This window comes from Trematomus bernacchii, unplaced genomic scaffold (genome assembly GCF_902827165.1).
Source record: "Trematomus bernacchii unplaced genomic scaffold, fTreBer1.1, whole genome shotgun sequence".
NCBI classification, from domain to species: domain Eukaryota; kingdom Metazoa; phylum Chordata; class Actinopteri; order Perciformes; family Nototheniidae; genus Trematomus; species Trematomus bernacchii.
The window spans coordinates 18,704,246-18,727,416 of record NW_022987739.1 but is presented as its reverse complement, the minus strand read 5'-3'; the positions used below and the strand labels follow the sequence as shown (position 1 = coordinate 18,727,416).

Genomic DNA, 23,171 nt, shown 5'->3' with positions numbered 1-23,171 from the left:
ACCCTAACAAACGCGATCTCGCTAAGCGGTTCTACGAAGCTGGTTATCAACTCAGTAAATCAACCAGGGTTTCTCTGTCCGGCTGAGAGCGCGTTCACGTGAAAGGGACGGGGTTAGCAACATTTGACCAATCACAAACATGAAGAAGCGTGCTGACAGCGCAGCATCATACTTCATGAATGAATAGTAGGCCTAAATAGTAAATCCTGCTTCGTAGTACAGGCCACTGGTGCCGCAGAGATTTCATGAAGTGAAGGAGGTTTTCCTTCTATAAAACAGCTGTGGGCAGCAGACAGGCCTACTGTGAGAGTCACGGACATGAATTCATAGATCAAAGCAGACTGGTTTACAGACTCTTCTGTTTTGTGAATCCGGTGCTTAACTTATAACACTTATAACAGTTGGTTGGTGTAAATAAACCAACCCACTGTTATAATCACACTCTCGACCTTGTTCTGACTTATGGTATTGAAATTGAGCAACTATTAGTCGAACCGCATAATCCTGCTTTATCCGACCATTTTTTAGTCACTTTTGAAGTACTGTTAATAGATTACAAACCATTAGTTAAAAGTTCCTGTAGCAGAAATCTATCCGTTAGTGCTATAGCCAAATTTAGGAAGAGATTCCATCAATACTTAACTCGATAGCTTGTCTGTACACCACCCCAAATTGATCTTGTTGTTGATAGTGCTGCAGATGTGCTGCGAACAAATTTAGACTCTGTTGCTCCTTTGAAAAAGAAGAAAATAAAACAACATAGACTAGCTCCATGGCATAATGCCGAAACCCGCAAAATGAAGCAAAAGTCGAGACAACGTTCCGGCGTTCCACTAAACTTGAAGAATCGCGTTTAATTTGGCATATTACTCTCAATGAATATAAGAAAGCACTGCATAAAGCGAGAGCAGCTTACTACTCTTCATTAATAGATGAGAATAAGAATAATGCAATATTTCTTTTCAGCACTGTAGCCAGGCTGACAGAGAGCCACAGCTCTATTGAGCCTTCTATTCCCATAGAAGTTTTCTGAAATGGTGTAGCGTTTTCTAAAATGCTGTTGCGTTTTCTGAAATGCTGCGGCGTTTTCTGAAATGCTGTGGCGTTTTCTGAAATGCTGTTGTGTTTTCTGAAATGCTGTAGTGTTTTCTGAAATGCTGTGATGTTTTCTGAAATGCTGCGGCGTTTTCTGAAATGCTGTGGTGTTTTGTGAAATGCTGTGGTGTCTTGCACTTCCGGGCCACCGTAAAAAAGAGCTCACAAAAGGAATATGGCAACTCAGCGCCAGATGCAGGCACATTAGAAGAAATCAGCTAGCAAGCCAGCCAGGGACAAGGGAGGCTGGCAAACAATTATATTTTTAAGAGAAATCGACTCAAGCCCTCTCTCACAAACTCCTGCTCTGTGCGCAAGCAGACCGCTGCACAAGCTCTCTCCCTCGCTCAATCTATCTCTCTCTCTCTCCCTTTCTCTCCATCGCTCAACCTCACTCCACCTCTCCACCCTGTGTGCGCTCAAGTTTGCCTGCGTGCTTGCCCAAGTTGGCACAGCGTTACAAATGTGCCACAAAACCAACCTATGGATGTATAATAAGACCGTCAACAGCCTTATGGCAACCTAAAACCCCTCTCTTTCCGTAACAACAATTCACGAGCGCCTCCCTCCCCCCCTGTTGACAAATCTCGAGCGTTTAACTACCCGCCCCCCCCCCCCCCCCCGTTGACAATTCAGATTTCCCGGGAAATGTAAGTGTCGGGGTGGGCCCGCCCTGGTAAATCAAATGCCCGCCCAGAGATGTATGTATGCAGCCGGGGGTGTTTCTCAATGTCGAGTACGCTTGCTTGGTAGCACATGTCTGCCGAGCATCTTGCTTCAGAAGCGAGTCAAGAATACTTCCTGGCATTCGGAAAACGAAGAGTGGAACACGCTAGCGAGTGTGCAGGTGTGCGTCATATGAGAGGCCCCGACTTACATCTTCCGCCACAGATTTGGGGAAATTGGTCCGTGCGCAAAGCATTGTGGGGATTTTAAGACCACGGAGTCTACTCATGTGCAGCCTCAATATTTCTCCAAACGGAGTACGCCGGGCTCGGTAGATTTCCAAGTATGCTGGAGATTGGAACAGTACTTCGGCGGCACTCGATGACGTAGTATGCTTGAAGTAGTGGCTCTGAAGCAGCTTTACTCGCGATTGAGAAACACCCAGGGCTGCTCCTCTGTGCTCCACTTCCTACTTGGCGCAAACAAAATACTTTCTCGTTCGCACAAAATACTATCTCGTGCGCACGAAATAGTATTTTGTGCGAACGAGAAAGTATATTGTGCGCATGAGATACTTTTTGTTTCTCTCCCTTTAGGGGCTCCGTAGCCCCTAAAGGGCAATGAAAAAAAAAAAGATACTGTATCTCGTTCGCACGAGAAAGTTACCGGAGCGCCAAGTAGGAAGTGGAGCACACAGGAGACAGCCGTTTCATTACAGACTGTTATGTTTATGTTGGGAAATGGCAGTCCATACATTATTTTAGCTATATTTCTAACTCGGACTCTCATTCACTTTCACATGAAATTGCTACAGCACCAGGAGGCACCAGCGCGCAAAGAGCTGTGCCTTTTACGCAACGCCTTCACTGTGTTATTAAAACAGCAAAAGAGTGACCGCAGGCTGCTACTTTTTAACCACACACACCTCTACACACATTGAACTGCCCGATTAATCCCCCTATTACTCGTTTTATGAGGCGCATGATATGTTTGTGTGTTTGTGCTCTGCTCAGCTCTGTGTGTGTGTTTTCGGTGTGTTTGTGTGTGTCCGACAATGGCATTTGTTTTCAAATTACCATGAACAGTAATTTACACACATCTGGCCAACTCCATATGTATATGTGGGTGTTCCCAAAGGAAATACATTTGTTTAATCTTAATGTCGCACTGTCTGCACACAAACACACACACACATCATGCGCCCTGGTACATACACTATTCCGTTGTATTGGCTTTGATGCAATATTTCTTTGTGCACAGACACAGTTAGGAAAACAATGAGACTGTCATATGGGAGCACCTTAGACAGGAGAAATACTGTGACCCTGCTGAAGGGGAGCCAGGGCAGGAGGCTTAACATGTTGATGTAAAATATTTGTGTTGTACTCCTGTTATCACTTTAGAGCCCTTTTAGAACTTGGGTTATCATTTCAGCGCCCCACTCTCCATTGCTGTTTATGTTGAAAATAAAACAAAACTTTTCACCACAACATTTTAACTGATTTAAATGCGGAAACTGGGGTTATTCATCAGAATTTCGTATGACTTGACTTGTGACTTGCTTGACCTGAGCAATGACTTGACTTTAAATAATGCAAAGCTACATTTTCTGTATGATTAGTGGATTTAGTAATTGTTAAACATCAGCAGCAGAGATGAGGATTGATGAAGACTTTTGGAAAACAATATGACTGTGAGATCTTGTTTCCACTAAAATAATTATGTGGTTTAAACCTGAATAAACCACAACCTCTGTGAGTTGGCTGTGTCCTGTCAAGTATTACAAATGTACACAATGTTTTGCTTAATGTCATACTTTATGGCTAACTCCGACAAAGTAATCAACTTTAACCCAGTTCCAACCTTATATTTTATATGTTTCTTGTTCATGAACATGATTTTACATATTTAACAGGAGATTTCAAGTCTTTGACACTGAAAAACGTGATGCTTACAGTATCAGAAAAACAAGAATCTCCATATCACCCACCATAATAATAAGAGTGAGTGTCATTGTCTAAGTGTTGCATCTTTGCTGTGGTGTTCACACCTTTTATTTGAGATAATGTTAAGGCTCTCACATCTGTTAGCAAGCTAACAGACAGTTTTAATATGCAAAACATAATTATGAACAATCACAAAAGGCTCCACTGTCACATGATGTAAGATTATTAAACATCATTATTACTTGCACTAAGCTATATGAAACCCTAATCTCTTTTTTTTTCATAATCTTTTTATTGCATTGAAATGTGCTTTTAATTAATTATTCAGTTTCATTACAGCAGAGAGTACGAGCAAGGGCAGGCAGCAAACGTTATTTCCTCAAATCATGTCCTTAGACAGAGCTCTCCTGCTCATATAGCATAAGTAATTCAACATTATCTTAATTAAATCAATAATATTACCTTCATTGTGCCTGATTTAATTGTGTGCTAATACATCCACTGAGATTTCTTTCTCTTTTTTGTAACCCTGTTTGTATTTCTTTCTCTAATTTAGACGACCTTGAGGTGGAAATCCCTGTGTGTCCTTCATTAGTAATTAACAGCTGTGTGCTCGTCCCTTAGAGATGTTCAGATGTACGTTGCCTTTGTCCCCCCCCCTCTGAACTGGTGCAGGTGCTGATGGTCTCCAATTCTCTGCGAAGCAGGGGGAAATTATCGGGACCTTTTGAACTTCATAAAATAACTTGAATTTCATTCCCGAAATTAACGCCTGCAAGAATACGGTGGAGCTTTCTCTGGGACGCCAGCAGATGCCACTCAAAATGAGATAGAGACTCCCAGCGTTTCCTCTACTGGGGTTTACTGTCAAATATCCATAATTTTCTCATAATACAGGGAGAATATTTCTAAAGGCAGATTGCATTGTCGTGAATATTAGCCTTGAGCTCTAGCTTGTGTTTGCATACAGTCTGTTATTAAATTACAATCATCTGTTACTTAATTAAAAAGAACATCGGTCTCCACTAATGATGTGTTCCGAGGTTGATGAGCAAACAGAAGCTGTTGTTTTCCTGGCACACACCCTCACTCTGTGTTTGTTCCAGAATTTATAAAGTTATGAGGACTGAATGTCTGCACAAATCCAAACAGATCACTGTTCTAATGTTACTGGAAGGGTTAAAACAATGTGACCAATGTTAGGTTAAGCTTTTGTCATTTTCCTTTATTTTTCATCACAGGCTCCAGTTTGATATGTTGTATTCTGTATTGTTCAAATACATAACAAAAGCAGTAGACTGTTTGTTACCCTTTGTTCCCTCCAATAAAGAGTGGCCTTGGTTAGGCTTCAGATGTTTTTACTGGATGCAATGACTACTAACATAGAACTACAACAAAGCGTTACAGTTTGATTGCTCTAAAGTTGAATCAAGCTTTATCAAGGACACTTTACTCAACCAACAACAGTTTGAATTCAAAGGGGACTACAATTACAGGGGAAATAAATATTCCTCTCTAATTAAACTCATCATTCCAGACAGCATTTTAACCATTGCAAGAGCCTAAAGATCATACCAACACCTACCTGTAACAGATAATTTTAAACACAGTAATACATGTAGTCAAATGAAATCCATTACTAGGAATTTAGCAGAAAATGTATTAGCAACACAAACAGCTGTCTAATTTTAGGAACCGGTGGGCTTGGAGCAGAATGTATTGAGAGACACTCCAACATTTGGTTAGTTTAAATCGATTTTAACGAAAATCATACATTCAATATTACTACATATATACAATACAAGAGAGGAGAACATATATAAAAGGACTATAACAAATGATTAAAGCTGGACACCTGGAAGCAGTGACCCACAGTTGTTCAGTGTGTCGGCGAGGACAAAGGATAAAAGACCCACAATGCACCAGCGGAGGTTCAGCACCTTGGACAGTGACCGCCAAACGTGGCTCCCCATGAGAAGAAAACAGGATGTAAACCTGTTGCCCCGGGCCCGGCCGGTGAACCACAGCAGAGCAGAGGAGGCGGGAAGGTGAGACACTCCACAGTCTGCATGCTGCTCTCACTATTGTTACTCTGACTCCATGTCCAGGACTCGCAGGTCAACTGTGCTGCCTGTCCATCATCCTCTAAACCAGGGGTTCCCAACCCCCGGTCCGCGGACCAGTACCGGGCCGCGGAGGTGTTACTGCCGGGCCGCGAAATAGCTGTGAGTTTATCGTAATATTTGCAGAATTATAAATATATAAAAATATTTTATCATAATATTTTTTTCAAAAAGTGTTTAATTTTCGCACCTATGCCACCAGTCATATTATTTCATCCAGTAGCTAGTTAATCTTTCACCAGAAAACCGTTGAAAATGGCTTTTATGATGTTCCGAGGGATTCGGCGGCTCAGCCTAAGGTCTCAGCCTCTTGTGCGCACGAGCATGTTACCGGTGCGCCAAGTAGGAAGAGGAGCGCACAGGAGACAACCGTTTGATTGCAGACTGTTATGTTTATGTGGGGAAATGGTGGTGCATACATTATTTGAGATATATTTCAAACTCGGACTTCATTTTAAGGACATGTCGGCCAGGGGTGTAGAGCTATTTGTATAAGCACCGGATTGGCAAAACAGGAGAGTAAACCAGTCTGCCTTGATCTATGAATTAATGTCCGGGACTCTCACGGTATCTGCTGCCCGCAGCTGTTTTATAGAAGGAAAACCTCCTTCACTTCATGAAATGGCTGCAACATCAGGAGGCAGCGGGACGTATACTCGGTAAAGAGCTGTGCCTTTTTACGCACCGCCTTCGCTGTGTTTAACTTAATCAGAACAGCTTAAGAGTGACTGCAGGCTGCTACGTGTTAACCACACACACATCTACACACATCGAACTGCCCGATTACTCCCCCTTTTATTAGTTTTATGAAGGAGATGTCAGTCACCAAGGCACATGATGTGTGTGTATGTGCTCTGCTCAGCTCAGCTCTGTGTGTTCGGTGTGTTTGTGTCTGTCCGACACCGGCATATATGCGGCTGTTCCCAAAATAAATTAGTTTAATCTTAATCTCGATGTAGTGCTAAATGCTGTCGGGAGTGCACCGGAACGAACGACACTATCATAATATCTTCTGAAAACAAATGCCAGTGTCACACACACACACACACACACACACACACACACACACACACACACACACACACACACACACACACACACACACACACACACACACACACACACACACACACACACACACACACACACACACACACACACACACACACACACACACACACACACACACACACACACACACACACACACACACACACCTCCTTCATAATGCGCCTTCTCCTCCTTTTCCCAGCATTCACTGGATTATCCGTAAATCATACAAACAAAACCAAAACGTTGATTTATCTGTTTTCCCGTTTTGGTTTAAAAACTGAATAACGTTGGTTTTTTGGTTTTCCGAAAAACCAAAAAACAACACCGGTTCTTTTTTAAACTTTGTTAATATGTTTTGGATGCATATTGTTCTAGTATTTGTTCAGGCTGTTACATACAATTAGCCTCTGTTGCTACCTGCTGGTGGTGAGTAAATATTAAAATCAGTTAAAATTGACAACCGGTCCGCGATTTTTTTTTAATGTATCTACCGGTCCTTGGCACAATAAAGGTTGGGAACCCCTGCTCTAAACAACTGGACTCTGGAAACATAACCAAGCTGGGGCAGGAAAGATATTCTGATATTGGTGGACAAGGTACAGCAGAGAGACAACAGTATATTATAGGGAGAATGAGGTACTACGGGAACTAATTAAGGCAAATGAATATGCATTGGGTTCTTTTTTTGTAATTCGATTTATTACATGTTCCTAGTCAGACATAACAAGGACAATGCACATGCACACAAAGAAACAAAACAAACAGAAGGAGTAGGGTGGGGAAAGGATTACAGTGTTAATTGGTTTTATATCATGGTCATTACAAACATATATTTGTAATTATTATGTTGCCATTCGACACGTTATGTGAAACATGAAGGTGCAATGTGCATGCATGTAGGAAAAGTAATACACTTTCTTGCATGTATTGGAACCAATGGGAAACCCTTTATTTTGCAAGCTTCATTGTGGTTTGCACCACTGATGAATGCAAAACAGATAATACAAAAGTACTATGAAGTTCATTCAAAATATTGAAATGTATTCAAACAGTTTGCTACAACAAAACAATGTACCACCATCAGTGTTGTGTGTAACGCGTTACAAAAGTAACGGAGTTACAGTAATGTATTACTTTTTGCTGTAACGAAGTAATGTAACACATTACTAATGAAATTTGGGTAATATACTACCCGTTACAATTCTCAGTAACGCAGTTACAACACATTTTAACCCGAAATGAAATGGTGTTTTGTTTTTTAAGAATTTACCAACATCGCGAGAAATTCCGACACCAGAGAAAAATTGTGCGGGTAGATTAGTAAGCCTGGTGTTTACCCTTCAGGCTGATCAAGATCCCTCCGCTTTGCGTCGGGTTCCCTGATCAGCCAGTCGGGTGTTCTTTTCCCCATAATGACCGCCTCGCTGTACATTATCCCGCTTATTACACGGCCATATACTAAACAAACGAGTATTTAACTAAGCTGTGTAATAAAAGTTGTTAGTAGCGTTAATGGCCTACACAGTTCTTACACAGCTATACCACATTGCCCTTCACTGGATGTATAATGAGCTGCACTAAACTACATTTTAGCATTTAAAATACCTAGCCATTCTTTTGCGGGTATTGGTAAAGTAACTCAAAAGTAATATAAAAGTAAAAGTAGTGTAACTCATTACATTTCAGAGACAGTAATATTGTAATGTAACTTATTACTTAAAAAAGACAGTAATAAGTAATACGTGTATTACATTTTGGAAGTAACTTGCCCAACACTGACCACCATAGGAGAACACTAGGAATCCCTGAATTGGGATGATCTAAATGCTGATCCACCATATGTTCTGCGTCGCTGTTCCTCATCCCACCACCCAATTTGTCCTACCTCTTATCTGTGGGCAAATTATTCCTTTGCATCTCCAAATCTGTGGTCCGTCCCTCTCTTCCCTCCTCTTCCAGTCTCACAATAAAAATCCTGGATGGGCCCACTTGGGCACGTTTGTGTATGCTGTTAAAGAAAAGGTGACAGGTGAAAAAAAGGATTAGTAAAGATGGAAAAAAAAAACATTGAAAATGTGTTCTGCACAGAAAATGAGCGAAGGCCATTGAGTGTGGGTTTGAAAAGTAATTTATCATATCATTTTTCTTTAGCATACAAGGGAGAAAATGTTTTTCCCAAGATGTACACTGTAGTGCTTGACAACACATTACCTTCTTGCTGTGGATTGCATGTTGTTTTCTGTGAATAAAATAGATTTAGTTTATCGTCAATGAACAGTATGATTTAGAATGTTAGTGGCTCAAAAGCGGCAGTGGACTGCAGCGGATTTGATGTGCCATGTAATTGTGGAAGATTGTAAAGTCGCCTCCTATTGTCTGCGAGACAAAAACAATGGTATCAGTAACACACAAATCCACTTGTTTGCTGGTGCAACTTAAGCCCAGAGAACATCCAGTAAATGTGTCGACACTACTCCACTACAGGGTGGTGTTCACATTCACACGTGCACAAACATACAAGCACACACACAGAGCGACTCAAACCCTCCCATGGCTCTCACTTAGGAGATGGTCTGGATCTTGCCTATTTCATGGATTAGTTACAGGAGGGGCTTTTAAAATTGTATCTGAGTGAACGTTTTGGGAAGGAACCTTTCTATAACCTTGCCGCTTCCACACTGTCTGCGAGACTAAGGCTCATCTTCTCTGTAATAAAGGCAGACACAAAAGAATATCCTTCCTCCTGCCTTGTTCGTTTTGAAAGCTGGGCTTCTTTTTCTTTGTCCATCATTGAGTGTTTTGGCTGTGCTATTCAGGAGGAACATTTCAGCAAAATATCTAATTTATTATTGTGGAAACTTTGGACAAAGTTGACTAAATCATCAAAAATTCAATGAAAGTGGTGATCAGCAATTGTATATGTTCAAATGTCTACTGTGAAGGATATCATAAAGCCTTAATGCAATCGAATGTAAAACAAAAAGGTTATGATTGATGAAAGTAGTAAATCGGTCAGATTTGACCCGAACACAACAGGAGGGTTAAGTAAAAGGAAGTCTTACCTGCCTGATTGTCTATGCGCAATCTGCATGTGAGCTCTGAAGTCTTCCACACGTTGCTAGTGTAGCAGGTTGGAAATGCTAGATGTTAAGTTTAAACAGACACCCCCCCCTATTTTTTGTTAATAATATAATCTTCCTAACATTTATACAATACACTGTAACGTCAGTAGATGGCGCCCTGGCGCTGCTGTGGATCCATTAGGGAGGAGCTCAGCTCATGCGCATGTCAGAAATAAACGTGCTGTGATCTGAGCAAGACGCTAACTTTGGTCCTCTCTCTACAAATCCACAGGTACTGCAAAACTAACGTTTCTGTCTTTAGCTTGCATCAAGATATAATGTAAATGCACTGTCAATGGTTTAGTAATTTTTCACGGGATTTGTGATATGTGTGTAAGTGTAGCAAGTGTCCTTTTGTAGCTAATTGTTCTGGTTAGCATCGCCATGCTAAGTAGCTGTTTTCATAAAACACAGTTTTACACAGTAGTTGTGTACGTGTAAGTAACTGACATTTAACACTGTGGCATAAGCACATTTATTTTAAATGTTGTTAAAGGGCCCATGTCATGGCCATTTCCACTGATCATAATTACATTGTTGAGGTATACTAAAATAGATTTATACTGTGCAATTTTCCAAACTCACATTGGTTTCGCATACAGCATCTCTGTCAAGTATGTGTATTCAGCAGTATTCACTCTCTCCACTAAACGACTCGTTGGAGCTCTTGCGCCCCCCTCCCTGTGAGCCTAGTGTGCTCCGATTGGTCAGCTCGGCCACTCTGTTCTGATTAGTCAACCACCAGAGAGGCTCCGCCCATGTCTAACAGTGCTTTTTCCGGCTGCTCTCAGCGGAACATCAGTCTTATAATGGCGTCGGTACAGCCGTATATTTTATACGCTAACTAACCGAACTGTACCTACAACTGTTGTTATAGAAGAGTGTGACGGCCCCAGGGCCTTTGTCTTACGATGGGGTGGAGCTGAAGAGGCTAATCAGCGCGATCAAGGACACCTGGCCGGAGCCGAGGTACTAGCCAGCTGCCCGGATTCACACGGCGGCCCCTCTCTCTCTCCAAAGCGGCTCAGCGATCCTCTCCCCTCGACCACCTATCTCTGCATTTACCACAATAAATGTGCCGTGGTTTTGTAAACTCGTGTATGTCTCCTTGTCTTTCCGTTGTGGCCTACGAGCCGGTCATAACAAAGAGTAAGTTATTTTTACCTGTTTTAAACTACTACTGTTTGATGAGAAATCAAATCATGGTTTGCTATATATGAATGATAAGTTATAGGAGCAAATAATTCAGGGAAGAAAGGATAGGCCTACTAAGTATTTCCATTAAACTTTATTTTTAGAAATGTACAAAATGAATGTAAATATACATATATGCACGGTATATCGTCAATTACTCCCCGTTGTCGGCATCTTGCCTATAGCAGCCGGGGCTTTTTAGGACGATGCATCAGTGTGGTAGTCCCGTCATGTATTGTCCGGCAGGATCTGGCTGGACGAAATCAAATGCAAATCACAAAATATTAGAGAAACTTAGTTGTTTTAGATTCGTTAGTAGTAGTTGTGGTAGGAGTGTGGATCTATCTAATCAATCTAATGAACAGCTTGCCAGCTAATATGCTAACCTAGCTTTGTTTACTTTGGTAGCTAACACGATATGAACGTTAGCTCGGAGAAACGGCAACTATAATGTAGAGTAATAAAACTACTATGAACAAAAGCTAGTGGTTCATATTAGGCTAGCAATAACGTGTTTATAATTGCAATCTTATACGGGTAGTCTGCTACGTTCGGTCATACAATGTTTCCCGCTAGCATGTGTGGCTAGCCTCGTTAGCTATACATGCTATCAGTCCTTTGGGGGTCTGTGAGCGGGCAAAGAGAGGGGATTTTCTCCGAGCTAATATGAACGTTAGCTCCGAGGAACGGCAACTATAATGGAGTGTAATAAAACTACTATGAACAAAAGCTAGTGGTTCATATTAGGCTAGCAATAACATGTTTATAATTGCAATCTTATTAGGGTAGTCTGCTACGTTCGCCCGGAGTATACTGTCTATGAGTATTTGGTGTGTGAATGCAGACATTCTCCTGCTATGAGATACATGTATGTAAGGCCATCTGCTGATATTAGAGTTGATATGGAAACGCTAGCAACTTAGTTAGCACAGTTAGCACTGGCTTAGCAGTCCGAAACATGTTTACACATTTAAACAGTCGTGGTAGATACCTTGTTTGATAAATACACAAATAACAATGCAAACTTACAGGTTGTGTACCAGAATCTTCCCCTGCTCCAAACGGTCCAAACAAACTAGGAATAGCATCGTCCTTCAGTTTCAAATGCTGTGCATATCCGACCTCAAACTGGGCAATGTTTTGGAAGCTTTCGTCTGTGAAATGCCGGTTCTTCGAACCTCTGAAGGAACAGTGTTAAAAAGACATTTCAACCACTGACTTCGTCGTGGTTCTTCCGTCGGTAGGACAAACAGCTCAGATTTCTCCTCACATTTCAGGAACAGGTCCTTGGCAGTGGCATGACTGGATCGATTGTGAACTGAACCAGAGCTTCCAACAGTAAATGTTAGGCTGGCAGAGGGTGTGCGGCCAGCGCCGCTGGGTGTGGCCATAGCTCTTCGGGATTGGTCCATTTCGTTCCGGGTACCGCATGACATCAGGCGGTACCCGGAAGAATCAAATGGGCAGTGACGTATCTCCAACGAGGCGTTTTGGGGAGGTATTTTCTGTGTTAGAGTTTTACTCGCTACAGGGTGTACTTTGAGGGTTTTGACTCTGCACACCGTTTACATGCATAAAAACCTTCATAACACACAAGGGGACGGGTAATAACCGGAAAAGCATGACATGGGAGTTTTAAGAGTATTAGTCAGCCAGCAGTGAGTAAATGGTGATGAGGAAAATACCATAGTTAAGCTAGTTTCACAGTTCCGGCCATTCAGTAACATGGCGTGGTCACGGCATATTGTCACGTGCTGCTGTTAAGTGAGTGTGTGTTTTGAGTTATATTATTTTGGTACCTATTCATATGCTAAATTAAGCCAATTATTGTTTATGTGGAATATATGTTAAATCATTTTAATTCATATGCATGTATTTCTTATTTAGGCAGAATGTTTTATATTATTTATACTTTTGTGGTGACACGTTATGGGACATAATTCACCGTTGGGAATGTTGTGTTGCAACACGGACCCGTTAGTGAGGGTACCGGGGTTGTTGTCATTCATGCTAGCTTGAGTAGCAACAAGCAGATGTACTTACCTTGTCTTCTTTCTAATGGATAATAAAGTGTGGAGTTCCATACTGAACACACCGCCTCTGACTCCCTTTCATCGGCTCTACACTGGTGACCCTGACGTTTTCGTGAAAGTTTCCGAAGACTTAATGAACATGGCTGATCGCGATGTTTTTGTTAAACTGCCGGAGTTTTGGGAGCATGCTGCTGCGGCGTGGTTCGCACACGTGGAGGCACACTTTACCTCCGTGACGGGGACTTGAAATATTTCCACGTGGTAGCAGCGCTGGGAAGCTCCACGTCGTCCAGGTTGGTTGGATTTATCGCAGACCCCCCACGCCATGGCAAATATGAGGCGATTAAGGCCCTTCTCCTTAAGACATTTATGGCGCGTTTCCACTTCACGGCCTCGCTCGGCCCCGCTCGGCCTCCTTTGGCCGCGCCCGGCCTCGTTAGGACCAGCTCACTTTGTGACGCGTTTCCATTACAGTTTAGGAACCGGGTTAGTATCTATAGTAACGCACTGTAGGCGGAGCGACGCTGCTTAAAACTGCCGTGACGTCATCTTCAATGCGACAAAGCGACACAACACACAACAATGGAGGATGTTGAAAAGATCGTTTGCTTGTTGCTTGCTGTGTGGTTCTTTATCACAAGAAATAGGCAAGAGATGTTTCGAAAGAGGCGACTTGTCGCAAGACGAGGTATAGAGGAAGCTGACGCGAGAGTTCTGGCAGCCCGCAGAGAATACACGAGGACTCGAACTACTACTACTAATACTTCTTCTTCGAGACTACAATGCTACTTGGCAAGCTAACGTTCGCTAACTAGCAATGTGTTTAGGCTCACGCTCCCCATACGACCAAAGTATTTCAAGTATTTAATTAATTGTAGCTACCACTTTTACGTATTAAAATATGTATGCTTTTGTTTGTGTATTTCAGAAGTTACTTCGCCGCCCTAGACCATGTGTTTGGATGCTCGACCGAGCTACCGAGTGGTGGAATGTGATTGTTCCATCTTTCACACACACTCAGTGGGTGGAGAACTTCAGGATGTCTGAAGAAACCTACGTCTACCTGTGCAACAAACTGCGGCCAGCGATGGAGAGACAGGACACACCATTCCGCGTGTGTATACCTTTTAAGAAGAGAGTGGCCATCGCACTGTGGAAGCTTGCTACCGGCTCAGAGTACAGAAGCATAGGACATATTTTCGGAGTGAGCAAGACAACTGTGTGCCGGTGTGTGCAAGACTTCTGTGCTGCTGCAGAGACGTTGTTAGTACCGGAACTAATTCGTTCACCAGACCGGGAGAAATTTGCAGAAATGGCTGCCTACACTGAGAACAGGTGGGGGCTCCCTCAGTGTGTAGGTGCTATTGATGGGTCACACATACCCATCTTGGCACCACAGGAATACCACTGTGACTATTTCAACCGTAAAGGCTGGCACTCCATCATCCTTCAAGGAGTTGTTGATGGTAAGGGACATTTCTGGAATGTGTTTGCAGGAATGCCTGGGAGCTTGCATGACGCTCGGGTTTTGAGACTGTCCACATTGTGGGAGTTGGCCAGTCGTGGCAACTACTTTCCAGCTTGCACCAGGAACATTGGTGGGGTGAATGCTGGCTATTACATCCTGGGAGACAATGCCTATCCCTTGCAAAACTGGCTCATAAAACCCTTCGCTGACACTGGACGGCTAACAGAAGAACATGTGACATACAACAAGAAGATTTGCAGAGCACGGGTAGTGGTTGAAAACGCTTTTGGTAGACTGAAGGGAAGGTGGCGTTGCCTCATGAAAAGAAATGACTGTGATGTGAAACTTGTTAAATCAATGGTGCTGACATGCTGTGCTCTGCATAACCTCTGCGAGAGTCATGGAGAGACCTATGATGATGGGTGGGATGCACCAGCAGCAGCAGAGCCAGGGGTAGCAGTGGCACAAGGTGCAGAGGAGGAGGGCAGGGACATACGAGAGGGTCTGATGCGCTACCTGAATACATAAATAGTCATTGTATGGTATTGAACATAAATAAAAAAATAATGTTTCACATACATGTGTTTGTCAAATTATTTAAACCGAAATGTTATCAGAATTGACTATTTAGTAAATATTTGAATTTCAAGCACCAGTATTTACTGCCCCATAAAAATAATAATCTAAGCAAATATCAAAGCAAACTATAAACATAAATACAACAGTGTAAAACTCAGCAGAACTATATTCAGCTTCAAGGTTTTGTATTTTGTCATACGAACATAGCTACAGTGTAGTTATAGTTTATTTTGTTCTCTTCTCTTTTAAATATATAAGCAATGTGTTTGAGTCTAGCACAATGAGGGTATTACAATTGAGTAATTTTTACTAAATGTATTATTTATCATGTATTCTTAATACCATTACAAAATATGTAATGTTATGTTTTAGAGGACCTCAAGCGAGCAAACTCAATTTCAAACAGTATGCAGAGTTGTCCTGCTAAAGACTTAAAATGTTTTATTTAACCAAGTATTTATTCTCTTATTTGCTTTAATTGCAACAGATGATAAAGGTTTCACTGTGCAGTGCTTTGTGGGCGATGATGGTGTTTATGATATTTCTGACTGAAGAGGGACGCCTAGATGATGCCATCTTTCTGTGTGATCGCTGTTGGGTGCAATTATTTATCAACAAGCAATAAGATAAGTCAAAGAAGTACTTTATTTAACACAAACAAACAAAGTGTTTTCTTGCAGCAGCATAAAAAAAGCATGGCATTATACAATACAAAAAAAAAAAAATGATTGTATTGCATTTAAAGATAAAAAATATACAAGAAAGTACAAATGTAAATACGGTAAACTAGCCAGAGGTTATTGGATCACAGAGGCGGAGGAGACGGGGCACCTTGGCTGCCCGTTCCCACTAGCACCTGGCAAATAGTGCGCATGAAGGATGCATTAAAGCTCTCTGCGTGAGCCATCTCCTCCCTTCTCAAGGCGGCTTCCAACACCCTCGCCTCCCTCGCCTCCAACATGGTCTGGTTCATGTACTGAGCCTGCAGGGCCCGGTCTTCCTTCTGCAGGGCCCGGTCTTCCCTCTGCAGGGCCCGGTCTTCCCTCTGCTCGGCCAGGTTCTGCTCCTGGTGTTCCTTCTGCTGGGCCAGTTGCCGTTCCAGCAGGGCCAGTTCCTCTCCTCCTCGTCTCCTCTTGCCTGGGTGACAAGATAATTATATAAATAATAATTAGCAATAACAATGAAAAAACACAGGTACAGGTCACACAAGGATATAAGAATAAAATGTATAAACAGAACAACAGTAAGGATGAATTAAAGAAAGTTCTGGCCATAGATACTAGCTGCTTACTATCTAGTTACTTTACTTGTAACAGAGCATTCCCACACAGTGGTACAGCTTATTTTACTTACTGACGATGGATGGTCTACATTTTTTTTTTAAAGTCACAATTCCAGCCTATTTCTTACCTAGACCCACACGCGGTGTCGAGCTGGCACTCGGCGTTGGTGTCTGTGCTCGTGTTGGTGTCTGTGCTCGAGCTGGAGTTTGTGCCGTTGATATGGAAGATATCGACGCACCGGACGGTGTTGGTTCCTCCTCGCTATTCAAAACGTAATCATCTAGAACAGAAACATGACTTGTTAATTCCACAAACTACTGCAGCACAATACTATAAATAGCAACAACAACTATAGAAAAGACAAACTGAACGTAAACAATGGCACATGTGGTGTTAGCAAACACTAGCTCTAGCTAATGCTATCTGCCTTAGCTAGCTAGCTAGCCTTCGGGGCTCCATAAAAGCATGGGTTGTCGAACATAAATGTAAGGATACAATAGACTTATTTGTTAGAAGTGAGCTTTAGAACAGATAGGGACACAAAGGTTTCAAGAAAATAACAGAGCGTTAGCAAAAACGTACCATTCATAGACTCCAGTAACGCTGTTGCTGAGTCCAGGCCTCCCTCCCTCCCAACGCTAGCCGGTCTATGGCCGTAAATGCTGTTCATTAGGTCAAACCACTTCCAGTTTTTCCTACTGGCACCACTGGTGTTGTTATTGTCCTTTACCAAGCGATATTCACCCTTCATCTTTTTCAGTTTTTCCCTACACTGCACGACAGTCCTTGAGTACCCGCTTGTGGCCATCAGTGTAGACACCTCCTGAAATACTTTAATATTTCGAGTTGTCCCGTCGAGCTCCCGCTGGATCTTGTCATCAGCAATGTAATGGAGGAACGTTGTCACTTCCTCGACCGACCATGGTGTGCTTTTCTTTCCCATTGTTAACTTCTTAGTCCTCTGTTAACAAAAATGCTGTTTGTAAAAATGCTGCAAGCATCGCTGTATATATGCGACGCTAGGGATTATCTCGCGCGCCGATTGTGACGATTCTCTCCGACCAATCAGCAGCCGAGAGCGTTGACGTCACAAACTCAGCCCGGTTGTCTCTGGCCCTAGCCCCACGATTTTATGAGGCCAGAAAAACTGTGAATTAGGACCCGCCGGCCGGTACTAGGCCAAGTGGAAACGCAACCACAAACGGGCCGCTGACGTCACAGCCCTCTTAAACCGGGCTGCGCACTGTAGTGGAAACGCGCCATTAGCTTATCTGCTTAGGAGAGGGCCCGCCAGATTCTTGACATTCAAGGCCTAGGAGACAGCAAGCCATCTCAGCTCATGGAGAAAATGCTAAGTCTGCTGAGGGGGGAAGATCCCCGGATTTTGTTTGTGGAGACGTTCCTGCGCCCCTTGCCTTCCCGGGTTCAGACGGCGCTAGCCAACACGTCCATTACGGACCGTCCGGTGCAGAGGCGCTAGCTGTGACGCTCAGTGCCCCCTCACCAGTTAAGAAGGCTTGGGGGAGGCTGGACGCGACGGTGCCAAGCCAGCGTGGGGACACAGGAGAGTGTTTTTACCAGGCGCGGTTCGGGGTCAGGGCGAAGAAGTGTATCGCTCCCTGCAGTTACAAACCTCCGGGAAACGGGGGAGCCGGCGCTCAGTAGTGGCCCTGAGCGTTGGCAGCACGAGCAGGCTTCTCTTCGTTAGCGACAGAGTCTCGGGAAGCTTGTTTCTGTGTGACACGGGCGCTCAACGGAGTGTGGTTCCTGCGTCGAGGGATGACGTCGCTCGTGGGGGACACAGACCACGGTTGACGACGGCTAATGGCGGCCCCATTCGCACGTACGGCGCGAGGCCTATGTGTTTGTGTATTGGAGGACAGCGGTTCAACTGGGATTTTGTGACGGCAGACATTTCTTTTCCCCTCCTCTGGGCAGATTTTGTATGTGCTCACGGACTCCTGGTGGACGTTAAAAATAAACGCTTGGTTGATGCCTTGACGTTTTCCTCCCTCGTGTGTACGCTTGGCAAGGCGGCGTACGACGGGCTGTCGGGCTCGCTGTCGGAGGCGGACATTTTTCTCAGACTGTTGGCTGAATTTCCAGACCTGACGCTGCCCACCTTCTCTGCGCTCACCACCAAGCATGGGGTGGAGCACCACGTCACCACCAAAGGTCCCCCAGTCTACGCCAGGGCCCGGCGGTTGAACCCTGCTAAGCTTGCAGTAGCGAGGGCGGAGTTTTCGACCATAGAACGCCTGGGTATCGTCCGCCGGTCTGACAGTCCTTGGGCCTCTCCTCTGCATGTCGTTCCCAAGCCGAACGGCGGTTGGTGCCCGTGTGGGGATTACCGCCGTCTCAACGACGCCACGACACCTGACCGCAACCCGGTGCCGCACATTCAGGATTTTTCAGCGCATCTTGCCGGTATGCTGGTGTTTTCTAAAGTCGACCTGGTGCGTGGATACCACCAGGTGCCCATGCATCCCCTGGACGTTCCCAAGACGGCAGTGATAACGCCGTTTGGACTTTTCGAGTTCCTGCGGATGCCTTTTGGGCTCAAGAATGCTGCTCAAACGTTCCAGCGCCTGATGGATTCGGTGCTGTGGGACTTGCCGTTTGTCTTTGTCTACCTGGACGACATACTCGTCGCACTTCCGTTTTTGGTAACACTTTATTTTGATAGTCCATAGTTAACACTCTATAAGTCATCAGTTGACATTCAACAACACTGTTTCAACAGACAAGTAACATGCATTTAACTAACTGCCAGTAGAATATAAGGTACATCTCAAGTGTTGATTTATAGATTGTACAAAAAGTGTCTGTTGACTGTCAACATGTTTTTTGCAACAGGTTATTAACCGATATTCAACCTTACTATCTGTAGATTGTGTCAACATCTTCAAAATTGACAATCAACTACTCAAAATCAATCTGTCAGTTGAAAGTCAACAGGGTCATGTCGACTATCATCATGTTGATAATCTGTTGAGAGTCAAGAATCAAGATGTCAACTAAAGATTACATTACTAAGTCATTAACCATTAGTTGATGATCAACAGATAAGCAACTAAAGTTTAGTTGACTATCTGTTGATTGTCAACTAATCTAGAGTTGACTATCAGTATACTTTTAGTAGGCATTCTCCACTAAGCGTTTGTAGGCATGTGTTAGGACTATCCAATTAAAGTGAAAAACAGTAGGATTGAATGTGGTTCACAACTGTTCAGTGTTTTTACTTGTAGTATATTATTAAAATAAAAAAGCTTTCTTTCTCTGATATGCTGCATATAGTGTTTGTTCTACTGTGCTTTATAGCCTGGTATTGACTTCAGTTATCCAGTGTTCGTGATCAGTTGTGCAAAAGATTTCGCTTTATTCCCATGTCTGTTGCATATAATTAGTGGATGAATGTATGTGTTCTGTTGATAGGTTATAGACTTTCTACTGTTCTCAACTGTTTTTCACTTTAATTGGATAGTCCTAAAACATGCCTACAAACGCTTAGTGGAGAACCTACTAAAAGTATACTGATAGTCAACTCTAGATTAGTTGAAAATCAACAGATAGTCAACTAAACTCTAAAGCAGAGTTGGGTGTAACACGTTACAAAGTAACGCGTTGCTGTAATAATATTACTTTTGTCGGTAACGGAGTAGTAACGTTACTTTTATAATTCAGTAATCACACTACAGTTACTAACATTGCCCCGACACGCGTTACTTCGTTACTTTTATAAAATCAGTCATAATCACACTGACAGACAAGAGGGGTTTCCGCCGCAGGTTTATATGTACGTAATCTGCGCGACTTGCGCGTCCACATCTCCACGTGCAGTGCTGCATAAACATGGCAGAGTCAGCGATAACTTTCGAGGGGTGGAGGTATGCCCATTATTTTGAGTTCGTCCGAAGAATAGACAGGAATGTGACGGTGAGGTGCAAACTGTGTCCAGGCCAGAAGCTGTTATACACTGCTGCAAACACCACGTCAAACCTCAACAAACACCTGCAAAGAACACATGCTAAGGTGAAGCTAATAGCTAAGGACCGGACCCCCGAACCCAGAGTGAGGATGTTGTGAGTGCGCCGCCGCGGACACAAATTAGAATTTGAAGGACCGGTAACCAAAGCAGAGATGGACAGGCTTGTAGCATCCTTCATAGTAGAGGTAATGTTGCCCATTTGCACAGTGGAATCACCATCGCATCGTTCAGAGATATACTGCGCTAAAATACAGATAGCAGGAGACAGAGGACAGCCATAGTCAGAGTTATCTGGATCAGTCTTATGCGACAATGGAAACTGAACTAAAGAGAACATTTGAAACTTTAGCAGTCTGCGTGATCTGCCTGTAGGGAGGGGCGGGCCGGCCCTGTGAGTAAAGTAACGAGTAAAGTAACGAGTTACTTTATGTAGAGAGTAACGAAGTAGTGTAATATATTACTTTTTCTTAAAGTAATATGTAATATGTAATATATTACTTTTTTTTAGTAACGACCCCATCTCTGCTCTAAAGTTGCTTATCTGTTGATCATCAACTAATGCTTATGTAATAGTCAACTGAACTTTAGTTGCTTATCTGTTGATCGTCAACTAATGCTTAGTTACTTGTCGGTTTGAACGGTGCTGTTGAATGTCAACTGATACATGTCAACTGATGCACTGTTGACATGCTACTAAATGTCAACTGATGACTTATAGAGTGTTAACTATGGACTATCAAAATAAAGTGTTACCCCGTTTTTTGCTGGAAGGCCGTGAGTTTACGGCGTTCGTTGACCACAAGCCGCTCACGTTCGCCATGTCTAAAGTCGTCAATAGAGGCAGCTTTCCTACATCTCGGAGTTCACCACAGACATTAAGCACGTGGCTGGCAAGTCGAACCTGGTTGTGGATTGCCTCTCCAGAGTCGTCATCGGTGTCCAGGCCCTGAAAGGTGATGACGTGGGGCTGCGCCTGGAAGACGTGGTTTTCGGTGACGTGGGCGTTACTCTCCTGTGCGATGTCTCCACGGGCCTGCCGCGTCCGGTCGTTCCCGCCAGTTGGAAGCGTTCCGTTTTCAAGGCGGTGCATGGCCTGTCACACCCCGGCGGGAAACCTTCGGTGCGAATGGTGGCCGCGAAGTTCGTCTGGCGTGGGCTGAAAAAAGACGTGAGGACTTGGGCTGGTGAGTGCGTGGCTTGTCAGCGCGCTAAGGTGCACCGCCACACGAAGGCTCCCTTGGAACGTTTTTTGGTACCTGAGAGGAGTTGGTCCATTACCCTCCGCTCAGGGTTTTTCCTATCTCCTTACCATGGTGGACCGGACGACCCATTGGCCAGAGGCAGTTCCTCTCGTGTCGACGTCGGCGGCTGACATAGCCCCGGCTTTCATCGCAACGTGGGTGTGTCGGTTTGGCACCCCTTCAGACATTTCCTCAGACCGGGGTTCCCAGTTCACGTCCGAGCTCTGGAACGCTGTGGCGAGAGGTTTGGGGGTTAAGCTTCACAGGACAACAGCTTATCACCCTCAGGCTAACAGACTTTGTGAACGTTTCCATCGCTCCATGAAGGCAGCACTCAGAGCCGGCCTGACGGACGGCAATTGGGTCGACAAGTTGCCTTGGGTGATGCTAGGCCTGAGGACCGCGCCTAAAGAAGATCTGCAGTGCTCCATGGCGGAGATGGTCTACGGTCAGCCGCTGAGGGTTCCAGGGGATTTCCTCCCCAACGCATCGGCTCCCTGGTCGGTGACGGCCCAGCGGGCTTTCCTGCAGGACGCCGCTGAGGTTTTTACTCCGATTCCCACTGCCCAGCACGGTACTCAGGTGTCCCGGGTTCCTGTGGAGCTCAGCTCGGCGGAGCACATTTTCGTCCGGCACGATGCGCACAGAGGCCCCCTGCGGCCCCTATACGATGGGCCTTTCCGGGTTTTGGAGCATGGGGACAAACACTTTGTGGTCAACCTGGGTGGTAAGGCCGAGCACGTCTCGGTGGACCGGGTGAAGGCGGCCCACTTGGATTTGGACCAGCCGGTGGTGCTGGCACGACCTCCGCGACGGGGGCCCCCCGGCCTTGATCCCTGTCACCGAATTGAGACCCATTGTTCCGGTCCCGCCTCTTCCGGAGGCCGCCCATGCAGAGGTCGCTTTCCCGGTTCCCGTGCTCAGGAGTCGTGGGGGTCGGCCTGTCGTTCCTCCCCGCCACGCTGACTTTGTTCATGAGTGAATTTATCATGCATTTTAACTGAGAGCCTTGACATAATGTGACTGAACTGTATGCCATTGATGTCAGAAATAAACGTGCTGTGATCTGAGCAAGACGCTAACTTTGGTCCTCTCTCTACAAATTCACAGACACAGTTTATATGTTGGTTACACAGTGCTCCTTAGCCTGTGTAACACTTGCTGCTGGTCCAGATTACCCCTAGGTCTGGTGCCGGTAACACTAGCTTGACAGATATGAGTACTAACAATAGCATTGGTAATTGTTTACGTTCATAATTATCAATTTTGGGAGGCGCTTTGTAGAAAAGCATGATAGAATGGTTACCAGGTTGGTCACTTTCTCATTAGATTTAGCTACGTGTCCAAGTAAACCTGACATGAAAGAAAAACAGTCTACAC

General features: G+C 44.2%; 1 protein-coding gene across 1 annotated transcript; it reads left to right on the top strand.

Annotated features, from left to right (window-relative positions):
- The first annotated feature begins 17,910 nt into the window (after positions 1-17,910).
- LOC117495089 lies at positions 17,911-22,757 on the top strand. Its single transcript, XM_034146155.1, is given in 4 exon segments — positions 17,911-18,027; positions 18,161-19,228; positions 21,389-21,801; positions 21,803-22,757. Coding segments are annotated over 4 exon segments (2,553 nt in total).
- The last annotated feature ends 414 nt before the right edge of the window (positions 22,758-23,171 follow it).